This window comes from Merops nubicus, unplaced genomic scaffold, assembly GCF_000691845.1.
Source record: "Merops nubicus isolate BGI_N331 unplaced genomic scaffold, ASM69184v1 scaffold5557, whole genome shotgun sequence".
Classification (NCBI taxonomy): Eukaryota; Metazoa; Chordata; class Aves; order Coraciiformes; family Meropidae; genus Merops; species Merops nubicus.
In genome coordinates, this window is record NW_008620963.1 from 1 (window position 1) to 12,170 (window position 12,170).

The window sequence follows — 12,170 nt, forward strand, 5'->3', positions numbered from 1 at the left end:
ATTATTATTATTCCCCTATATCAGAGGGACAGAAATCATACCACTGTTCTCTGATGGAGTAGGCCAGTTTTGAAATAACCTGAAATGGCTCTGCAGAGGAATCAATGTCTCCTTTAACCATACCGGGTTTAAGTGGAACAGCTGGAAGGTTCTTAGTGGGGAGCAGTTTTCCTTGGACGTGGTATCAGCTCTTTAGAAAAGGCTGCAGGGGAAAAGCAGCACTAAGTGTGTTTTAGATGTTTTCTTAAAGAAGGTGGCACAGGAAAGGAGTAGGAGTGGCAAGTCGCCGCATCATCACTGATCCTGGTTGATCCAGTCTTCTGGGGTTTAGATCCTTGGGACTCTAAGGAAGAGGAAGGCCTGGAGAGACAGGCAGGTCTTGCTCTGCCACGGGAACTGGAGCACAGTGGTAGAATGGAAGAATTCAAAGCCAGGAAGAGCTGGCTCTATCACTTGTTGAAACCTGAATGGAATGTTATCTAACTTCATTAACAGATCCTCTTGCCCTGTGTAGAGCAGTGCCAGAGGTGAGCTAAGCAGCAGTAGACAATCTGTCTTCCTACATCATTATCATGTTACTGGAATAAAGAAATCCCAACTTCTTACATTAAAAAAAAACCATAGATTTACTTGAAAAGTGTATCACCATAGGAAGAAATTTGTCTTGGGTCTTTAATCTGCCAAGCAAAGTAACACAACCACCTTTGTCTCTGAAACTAGAGAAAATCCTGTTAACAACTATAGTTTCTTTTCCTCATGTAACAGTAACTAGTAGAACATTTATCTGAGGGCCTGAATTCTGCTACTACAGAGTCCTGGACACACTGTGCTCCTGGCCAAGCACTGCTGGAGCAGGGACACCATTGCTGACCCGCCTGCACAAATAGAGAGTAACGCAGAGTTCAGCCCACAGCACTCACAGAAATTTCAAATGGCAGGTGACAACCTGCTACCTGCAGGCTCATCAGCCTGACCATGCAGGTTCATCCTGCAGTTCAGCCTGAACAAGTTCAAGCTGCGACTTTCAATCTCTTAGAAGGGTGGATACTCTGTGCCCCTCTTCTCACTTTAGCATATGCAGCAGAAGCAGTCACAAGACAGGGACAAGAACTTCAGCTTCTCTCATTGCCAAGCTACACCATCATACTTGGGAACTTCTACAAACAGCAGGAGAACTTTAAGTGGAAAGCAGCAGGGGCACCTGCTACCAACTCAACTAAAGTTGCCCATGGAGAAAAGTGGGTATGGAATTGCCCAGACTGAGAACAGGCTCAGCCTCCATCCTTTACAGGCTTCTGGCAGGCAGCACCTCTACTGTGACATTTTAAAAGAGATTGAGCCACTCATCATTACCTGCAATAATGACTTGGGCTTATGAATCCTAGAGAGTGTTACAGAAAAAATCCTTCTCTGCATTGCCAAGTACCGTCTTCAGCCTGGTTCTCTAGAACCTAGGAATTGTTCCACGGGTCTGACTTTCACCACTCACTGCAGGGAACATAAGGCACTTAACTCAGATTAAGGAACTCTCTTTTCAAAGACAGATGCTAAAAAAGGCATGGAGATGTTCAATGTTACTTAACTTAGACCCATTTCTTGAATTCAGACCTAAAATTGTTCACTTTCACGAGCTCACACAGTTGCAGCACCTCTGGTGGTTTAAGGTGTTCCCTCCCCACCACTGGCACACGTTGTCACACATTGTTCAGTATGCCCACCGTTCCTGCTCTTTGGCAGAGCAAGTAGTTGGATCCACCAGACCTTGTGAGACAGAGCAGTCCTTATAAATGCCTGAGTCACGTTCAGAAAATGAGACTTAAGCATTATCATTCTGAGCAGAGGAAAACGATGCCTTCAGAAACCTGGCTCTTGCAGCCCCACTGATGAGACTGGAAGTCCACCAACATACATACAAGGACTAGAGCAAAACTCATCTGTCTTCCCAAGCTCTAGCCATGACATCAAAAACAGCATAATGGTCAGAGAAAGAAGGCACTCAAGAGACTCAGAGTTGGGTATAAGTACTGAAAGGTATACATATAAGTTGAAGTATCTTGCTAGTTCCACTGCAATAGTCCTCAAGACACAGGCCAGAACTAGAGGGAACAACACGAAGGCAAAGCTGATGTGTTGAGCACAGTGAAGAACACATTTAAAGGAAGGCAGAGGGGTATTACTCACACCGCTGGACAGGTACATGCCTGTCACTTAAGCCTAACAGATGGACCCAGCAGGCTCTTTTGCTGTGCCTACTTCCATTTCAGGTTCTGGTGGTAAATGGCAAAATAAGAGTCTTTCTTCATTACGTAACCTTGGCAGTTGCCTGGCGGAGACACAAAACACTGAGGAGAGGACCTGCCACTTAATACCAGCATAAGGCCCGTCATCTTTTTTATTGAGACAGATGCTGTTCGATGATGTTAAGGAAAGACAGACATGGTTATGGACCAATTTCATACATCACAATGGTACAAATTCATACTGCTTCAGATTACTTTCATTTAGGTTGAACATTAGAGATTATGTAAGTAGCTTTTAGAAAGTGCTTAAATATGAACCATTTATTTACTTCTGGTGAGATTTATTACTAGATCAATGACTAAGCTTCACACATCAGCATATTCCTCTCGTGCCATTGTCAATCAAATCAAATCGAGTCAGTAAAGAAGATCTGAGAATCAAACTTTAAAGAATTTTACTATTTCTCCTCTAAAAAGAAGTGCAGAATATTTGCCTCTTCACATTCAAGGTTATTCTCTCTTGATAATTTTTTATATCCAAGCGATACATGATACTCAGGCAGACAGCAAAATTAACCACCTGCATCAAAGTTACAGTTTACCTTGCTTTTCCTACTATGTAGTAATCTTCCAGGACAATGGATACTGATGGGGCTTCAACTCCTCCACTATAAACTTCTGACATATTTGCTGCCAGAAAGTGTCAGTTGAACTGTTTGCCTAGCTCTTTTAAAATAAACAGCCAAATAAACTAGAATAAATCAATAAATACTTATTTTTGTAGACTGTGATTAAAGATTAGAGTGCCCAATATTTTCTCTGAATTATCTTCATGTTGTTCAAAATATACTTAACCTGAAACGTTTCCAGATCATGTTCAATTTGGACAGAGTGCACATCATTTTGGATGAGATGGTGCTAAATGGTTGCATCGTGGAAACGAACAGGAACAGAATTCTTGCCCCTCTGCTTGTGCTTGACAAGGTGGCAGAAAGCTAGGAAGATGGACAACTGATGGAAGCATTTTACAAAACATGGTGAAACCATCCAGAGCGTACTGCCAAGTTTTCTGATGTCCCGAGAGCAACTCCTGCAATATTCAAAGCAGCTGGAAAATACTTCCTGTTTCTCTTATACCCTACACACGTAATGGAAAGGTACAGCTAAACATACAGGGGAACCTTCAACATCAGACCCAGCAAAACTCTCTCTGGAAGATTCAACATTTTTTTAAAACTGACTGAGCATAAAGTAAGGGAAACTTACACGTGACCATGCAGGTATCACTTGGAAATACGCAGCATTGCGCCAGACCTAGGTGAAGGCAGAAAATATGGAAATATAAATTCAAACCAAGTTTCAGTGCTTTCTTTAAGTGCCAACTTGATTTTTTTTAAAAAGCCTTCATATAAATGTACAATAAAAAGTTCTTTAACTTTTATGACTGACTATTTCCAAATGAGATTTATCATTAATTAAAAAGCTGGTTTCACTCATTTTTCCATGAAAATCACGGTTACAAAAGTAACAGAAGTATATATGTATTTAGTATTCTTGCATACCATTGTAACTAAAAGTATTTAGCACTTAAATAGTACAACATTAATAAACAGTAATTACAAGTTTTATCATCTTTTATCACATTGACTTCATTAATTACAAAAAATCTTTTCTGTTTCAGCACAGTATTTTTTTCTCTTGTGTATTCTATCCACGCATCATGATTACACGTACAAAAGACAAGTAACAGAAGACAGGCACGTTCCTCTGTTCCAGCTAGGTCCCCAGTGAAACCTCCCCCCCCAGCAGGACCACGTGCCCATGCTCACTTGTATTCACAGGCACACGACGTGCTGATCGATAGCTGCACACGACACTCTAGGTCACTGAGGAGTGTCAGCAGGCTGAGCTCAGCTTCACTTACCTGTCTAGAACTAAGGCATCTGGCTCCTCCTTCATAACCTCTGCATCAACACTAGGCATAACTTGAACCTGAAAGAGCACATACTAAACTGCATCTAGAAACAACCAGGGTCTAAGGAGCAGAGTGTGAAGCAGTGTGTGGGAGAAAAGTCTTTATAACAGTTTAAAAATAATAATACATACAGCAAAACAAGTGCTGACATTGCATCTGGAGCAAATACTTCTATACAAGGTTTATGGAACTGTTTTGTTGAAGCACAACAGACACAGGAGTGTTGTGGGGATGGAGAGTCTCCTCCAGTTATGCATTGAGCAAAATTTCAAAGGCAATGCCTGTAAAGTCCTACAAATAATGCTATGAAAAGAAATCTGGCATCAACCTGATTTATACACATAGGGCAGAATCTTTTGGCAAGCCCCCCTCAGCAGTGCTCCAAGAGAAGATTGTTACCAAAGAGAACTGGCACAGAACAAAACTTACTGCACAGATTCAACTAACATTTTCCTTTCTGGTATTAAATACTTCAGTATCTTTAAAGTCATATTAGCATCTCTCTTTATCTTGCTTTAAGCCACTTCTTACCAAAACACACCTCACCACATGCTGAAACCCAAACAGACACTCCATCTGAATCAGCTGCAGCACGTGACCCAGATTTTGTTCCAATGCACTGAAGAGCTATGAGCTCAGGTCACATGGACCCACTGGAGAGCTGCAAAAACGGCCAGAGTGTGTCAGTGCCAGACTAGTTCTTAAAAAAGTTGCACTGTGTAATTTTGGAAAAGATTTCATCACAGAGATGAGTTTGTGAAATAAATTACTGCTACGTAGTTCTTTTAAACCTTGAGAAAAGTATGGCACATTGTTCAGAACGTGGACAGAGGTTTAATGATGTAATAAGTATGAATGAGACATGCAGAGGAGACAGGTTTTATATGTTGCAAACATTTTAATGATTACTTTTAAGCTTACACATTGGGTGTTTTTTTGAAACTTCAAACTGCAACAAGTTAAATAAATGTTTATAATATACAAAGAAAATACAACCCAAAGTAAAACTTGCTTTAAGTGTGCCTTGCACTAGGAACCAGTGTTTTTAATAGCTTTATTGTTGAGCTGCACAAACACACTTAAGGATTTGATCTTTATACCAGGGCATTTGAGAAATCAAAAAATATTCCCACTTGAAAGAAAAAAAATAAAGGTTGTGCATGATTATATGCAAAAACCCACTAAAATACTCCAATAGTGCAGGCACCATTAAAAAAGATAAAGCTGGGGATGCCCATATAACTCTAAGATTTAAGGAAGCAAGTTTCTGACCGGTTATAGCTTAAAGCCAGCAAAACAGGGATCAGTGATGGTAACTGTAGTGTACAAGGTATTAAATGACAAACTTTACACAAATACACTGTTAGAAACTTGTGTCAGTGAAAGCTGAAAATCTGATGATCTGTTCTCTGGAACAGTCAAAGAGAACCACCTTAATTTCCAGTTGTGCAAGCCCTTGAAGCATCACACGGTGTTCTGTGCCTATTTGTTGCTGGCTGTGTAGGTACACGGATTTATTTTGTCATTAGCAGCTAACAAACTTATTCCACATGTTCCTAAAGCCTCACGGGTGAAAACAAAGGCAAGTCTCATCAGACCACGGCGTGGAGATCATGTTTTTCGTGCACAAACACAAGAGGCTTCGCTCGTATCAAAACCACTTCCTCGTGTCCCGTGCTGCGGCGAGCGGCTCAGTTGAGGTGGAAGCCTTTCTCCATGGTAGCAGCTAGCAGACGCTCCCTCATGATCTCCTCAGAGGAATACTCGGGCAGCTTGAGGTAATGCACACACGTATTCACAGACGGGTAGCTTGCATCTGTAGCATCAACCTGAGAAGAAACATTTTTTTACTGCAGCGGCTTCACTCGCCAGGGACGTGGAAAATTCTACACTCCTGTCACTGGCGGCAGCTACCGCGTACGTAACACCAGCTGGCAAGAAACGGTGGCATCAGGAGAGCCACAGGCCAGCTTACAAACATAACTGCTTTACATGTATGTTAATGCTTTCATATGAAAACAGGAAGTCAGAGAGCAAACCTGAAACAGGGGTTGGTACTGCAAGTGTGTCGGAGTGTCAGAAATAAAGAACAAGAAGACAAACCATTGCTATTTCTTAATGCAGCGACAGTCGGGTTCAGCGCCAAAGCAGCTGGTCTGAAGGGCACCCCGAGGGAGCCGTACCTTGCGTACAACGGTGAGCCGGGGGTGCAGGTTTGCCAGCCCTCCTGGTGGGAGTGTTGAACAACCAGTGGTGAACTGGAGAAAAGCCTTCCTCTCATCCGAAGACATACCACACAAGACTCTCACAAACCGAAGGAATCCCGGGCTTAAAACACATTAAATAATTAGTTACGATAACATGACAAGGGAGTCTTTTTTCAATTTCCCTTAACTTGAGATAATATAACTACAATATTTAGTTGTGTCTAAGCAGTCACTGTAAGATTCTAGTGCCTCTTCAGTAGTAAGAACAAAACATCGTAAAACCTATGCGTTAATCTCCTTTGAGTACTACACAGAAAAATGTAGGTAAAGAACTTTTCTCCATACTTATATTGGAGTGTTATTTGCATATTTTGTGTAAGTATGGGTAAAGAAGTAGATAAAGCTCAAACCCATAAGAATCCAACTGCCTTTAATCTTAAGACTTTTTCTGTACCACTTCTACAGTATAAAGCCACTTCAATTTCTGTATGATTTCATCTCTACCCTGCTCAAGACCCTCATGTGAAAAAAAAATAGGAAGAACGTAACACACTAGCTTGAAGGAATTGCCCAGACACCACCGCTTTCACCCACAGCAGCCCAGGGCATGAGAGGGAGGACAGGACATGGAGAAATCACAGCCTGGGGAAACACCCCCTCGGGTATTGGGCACTGTCACCCCAGCTGCACCTTCGCGGGCAGGGACAGGGAGAGGGGAAGAATCTCTCCCTGCAGCATCTCTGATTGACTGGCAGGCTTATACTGACAGAGGCCTGGAAGTCATTTGTATGTTATTGCTACCAAACAGAGCAAGCAGCCAGAAAACCCAAACCCAACAAACCCCAAAACATCTGAGATCACCTCCTGAGAGCAAATAGCCACTATAGTTGTTCCCTTCATAGTACATTTTCTTTTGCAACCGTACTTGAAGAGAAAGCAAGAAGGGACAAGTAACAACCAAACTCAACTGAACAGAATTATAACCACCACCACCAAAGATTTAACTAAAAACTCCAAAATGCCATTTTTAATAGCCTGTATTACTCAGCTGTCATTACATCGCCACTACTTGTTCACCCTTCGATAGTTAAAATTTTTTTATCCTCTCTCATCACAAAGCCAAGTGCCTTCTAACCTATCTGTTGTAACATACATGGTTATTTCATGTAGGTTTGGACAATCACTTGCTCTTCAGTGATGACCAATCCCATCCTATTGGCATCTTCATTTAGTGAACATTCTGGACATTTTGTCACTTAACATATCTTTTAGCTACTATTTTAAAATCACTCAGAATGCAAGTACCTGTCTCGTGTATATCCCAGTTTAGGTTCAGTATAATTGATGATATCCTCAGCTGCCCAAGAAGGAGACTGATTTCCACAAAGAATCATCTGAACTTCTTCATGGCTGAAGGAACTCAGCTTCTCCATTGGAAAGACTCTATTGAAGCCATCTTTAATTTACACAAGATACAGTTATAGGCCAATGAATGCGTATAAAATACTGGCAGCAATTCAATTATATTTTAATAAAACCACTCTATGCCACCACTTTGAACCAACACACTCTGAACACCAAGTAGTCCACCTAACTGCCTACATACTCTGCCATCGTTAAAATTACCTCTGAATGCCTCCATCTGTTTTTGTATGCCGGTATGCATGCAGAAGTCAAACATGAGGTCCACATACTCCTCTGCATTATCCATCGTCACAGTCTGCAAAGACGACAGATAAATACTGTAAGAATTCACTTGGCGTTACATGTGCTGCTGAGACAGTGAAAATTTGACTGCTGTTTAGATCATAGAGGTAGGTTGTTCCCTTACCTCATCTTCACCACCTGGCTTGAGATCCACAGCGGTAAATCCATATACTTTGGATGAAGGGCAAAACTGAAAATTCAGACTTCAAAATACAAAGACAGTTACTAACTGCAAACACGTCTGCTACTGCTTTTGCAAATACACCAGATTTATAAACTGCACCCTACACACCCAAAAGCATCTCACTTCATTTCAAACCAGTGTTTGTGGATCATTTTGTATGTACACAAACAGTGGTACCACAATGCAGAACTACAATTAGTAATGGACTACACCAACTACACATGTTCCAAATCTATGCCATGCACGTACGCATACTCACCGACTGTTTATTTGGATTTGATAACCATGTTTTATAGAGTTTGATAGCCTTAAGCCATCAGCTTCGAAACTACTCAAGCTGTTTCATTCACTTTGCCAACTCAAAAAAGCCTTTACATTAATTTGCAGCAAAACCAGTTACAGAGCCACTTAAGGTACTGGGCATTTAGACTCTTCAGTGGTGCTACGTGCTGCCCATCTGTTAACAAGCCATGCTGAAGTCCCTAAGGCTTCAGAACTCTCACCACACAATCCTTGTGGCACATGATTTTAACAAGCAAACCCTTAAATTAATGGTGGAAAAACTACTGTTGTTTCAAAATAAATAACTGAAAACTACAAAACATGACACCCTGACAGAAGTTTACACAAGCACGAGCACTTCTGTGTCTTTAACATTTGCTAAAAGTTCACACATGTTCTGTTTGACATGGAGTCAAACACTGCACTATTAATGCAACCTGAAATTCAGTATGTCCCCTTCAAAAGCTATCCAAAAAACTTGATAAATGTCAAGTTATCATAGCAAAGAAGTTACTGATTGACACTTTTCTACAAGTCTTTAGAAATATTTGTGTGTTTCTAGAGAGCCACATGGCATTGCAGTGCAGCCATACTTAAGTTTTAACGTCAGGAAACCGAGCAAGTGAAAAGAGAAAATCCTCAAACTAAGGAACAAGAATACAGCTAGAGACAGCAAACTGGGTCTTGCATCTCTAGTGATTCTCCCTTGCAACAATACTATTTAAAACAAAGAAATCTTAATTTTTAATGATACGTGTTGACATTTTTCTCTAACACAACACTGTTTGCGTATTTATAAATCAATATGAAAACTCTTACCCAAGATCCTCTATGCTAAGTGGAGGCCCCGAACCTGATGGATTCTTCAGCATTAATTCCTGTAGCTTTGTGTTTTTTTCATCTTCTGACAAACTTTTGTTGCTTAAAATTTGACGCCTTTTAATTGCAAGGTCCTTAATTTCTTTTAGAAACCTGGCTCTATGTGGATTTACTAATTCAAAGTCTTCCCACGTTAAAATTCCATTAAACCAGGCGGGAGGTTTAGGTTTTGGTGGATCAAGAATAAATTCTGATTTAGAGTCTTCTTCCAGGCTTCCTACTGACAAGGAATCATGCCCTTCTTCTGTAGAAGCCTCCGACTGACTTTCAGTGCAGTGCAAGTCTCTGTCACCCCGTGATTCATATATCAATTTACTCATGTTACTTTTAATATCCCCCATACACATGAGTTTAAAAAAAGGCTTAGAAATGGGTAAATCCACAAGTCTATTATCCTGAATGCATTTAGCCAAGAAAATGCCAAGGAAATGGAAGAGTTTGGTTATTCTCTCAAGTTCATCACTATCTTGTGGGAATGGTGCTGTGAAGAGTCCACATGATCTCTGTACATAGTAGCCAGGAGGTTTCAATCCACCACCAATATCAACCTGATTTAAGAGAGACAAAAAAAGTTTCTGTTATTAAACGTGAACTTTACATGCGTGCTGTTTAATATTATGCTCTACTTGTGTTAAAAAAAAAGAGAACGAGTAAGAGAGCAAGCTGTGGAGCAGTGATCATTCTTGACCATGATGAATGGCTGCTCTCCCTTCATGTGTTCATCCCTTCCTGATATCTAGCTTGCTTTTCATTTACCCAAGTATTCAGTTTAAAATGTAGACTGAAATGTACCTGACGAGACTCGTCATCTGGAAAATCGTCATCACAAAGCCAAGCTCCCAAATCTGTCCTCTGAAATTCTGCTGCCACCAAAGCATAGAATTCCAAGGTAGGACCCAGGCCTGTTCCTTCCTCCCCTAAAAACTCAACCTAGGAAAACATAAAGGAATGTTAGTAATAAAAGAAAATCCCGCGGAATTGTCCAGCATTGGTTATGGACAGGCTAACCAACATCCTGGCCAGTACATCAGGAACAGCTGCCTAACCTCGCTCTGCCAGGCAGATGTGATTTACCTCTAGCACAGATTTTCTGTCTGCGTGAATCTGCATGACGTTTTCTGCCCACTCCATCAGGGATTCACCTCGTGGAACTTTCACTCTCTCGTGTTTGAGGCGCCCAACTCTGAACTCCCCCGGGTCATCGCGCCGCACCGTGCTGGTGCTCCTCGTCCGTTCGACAGTGGCTTCGCGTCTGTTCTGCAGCCACACAATCGCCCTGCGGAAAGAAAATCAAGGCTTGTTTCAAGCTCCAATGTCTACCAGCATGAAAACTTCAAAGTAAGCAGGTTAGCTTTGTCTCAGTGGCAAGTATTTATTACCTCCTTCTAATCGTCTTTTCTTTTTTCAAAAAAGTTATATACCAAAGTATTTCTCAGAAATATCTGAAATGCCCAAATACGGGCTCCTTCGTATTTTAGGAGTTTAGAAAAAAAAGGTCATTTTTAATTGCTATGAAGAAGCAGACAATTTCTGATGTAACAGATAGAACCAATGAAAACATACGGAATGTTTGATCAGAATGACAAGAGCTTTCAAACTAGAGCAGTATGAACAGATGGAAGCATTGACTGCAGCACTTTTTCATCACAGATGCTCAAAACCGTTTATAGACACTTAGTACAATTTCCATTACAGACTGCAAGGCAGTTGTACATCACCCCATTGATGCTGATCAAGCTTCACAACAGGATTTATTTACTTAAACAAGAGAAGAGGAAAAACATTGAACTGAAGTGCAATCATACAGACACGGATCCAAAGGAGTGATGGCAATTATTAGCTGCTTCTAATAGCAGTACTTACATGTAGTCTAAGTTTGAAATTCTTGCACGTGTTGTCATCTATGCAGCTATAAACTACCTCTACAAAGCCACCATCTGTCAGCTGATTGCCAAGCATGGTCAAGAGTCATGACAAAGTGCACACCCCCATGTGTACGTATGCACAAAGTTCATATAGAGTATATGAGTTTTAAGAACTATTTCCACTATTTTAAGAGCTTAAGAAAGCTTAGAGTAAATACCATGCCATGTGTCCTGAGGCATCACTGCCTCACTAAGACATAGACAGCAGCATAGACCGTTTTTCTAAAACACTACCTTTTTTCAAAAGAAAACCAAAACAAGCGCACACACCCCACCCTGGTCAAGTTTTCTGGACCATTTTTCCATAGAAGTTAAATATTTCTACGTTAAGAAGATTTCAACTGATGTCCTCCTTCAAGACAATACCTTTTCTTCTCTTCCTTTTTCTGTCTAACTCATTTTGCACCTTTCATGAGACTTTTCTACTGTGTATTAGACACAACAGTAATTTTTGCAACTCACTGTCTACACTTCCCTTCCTCTTTGGAAAACAAAAAAACCCCAGCCAAGAACCCTAACCTCAAACCCCTTAAATTCTTCCTTCTCATTACATACATTACATCTATGATTCTATGATAGTAAGCTGGCAAAAAGGTTTACATTGTCTACATACTCTCAAGGTAATCACTACTGCAATTAAATCAAGGATTCCTAGATAATGAAGCACTTTAGAGCATACTCTTACATGTTTTAAACTTTTGAAATAACACCTTCTTGTTAGATTTTGTCTGTTTCATTAAGACTGCAGTGAATTATAAATAAAGGTACCGA

At 40.7% G+C, this 12,170-nt stretch overlaps 1 protein-coding gene across 1 annotated transcript in view; it reads right to left on the bottom strand.

Annotated features, from left to right (window-relative positions):
- Positions 1-5,093: 5,093 nt before the first annotated feature.
- The window catches only part of HECTD1 (HECT domain containing E3 ubiquitin protein ligase 1), a 59,764-nt gene continuing 52,687 nt past the window's right edge, over positions 5,094-12,170 (bottom strand). Inside the window, exons 34-41 of the mRNA XM_008944286.1 lie at positions 10,549-10,750; positions 10,267-10,404; positions 9,415-10,022; positions 8,254-8,332; positions 8,049-8,142; positions 7,728-7,878; positions 6,399-6,543; positions 5,094-6,044 (exon numbers count right to left, since the gene is read on the bottom strand). Of these exons, the coding sequence (XP_008942534.1) occupies positions 5,907-6,044; positions 6,399-6,543; positions 7,728-7,878; positions 8,049-8,142; positions 8,254-8,332; positions 9,415-10,022; positions 10,267-10,404; positions 10,549-10,750 (1,555 nt within the window). The 3' untranslated portion in view covers positions 5,094-5,906. The remainder of the gene's footprint in view (positions 6,045-6,398; positions 6,544-7,727; positions 7,879-8,048; positions 8,143-8,253; positions 8,333-9,414; positions 10,023-10,266; positions 10,405-10,548; positions 10,751-12,170) is intronic.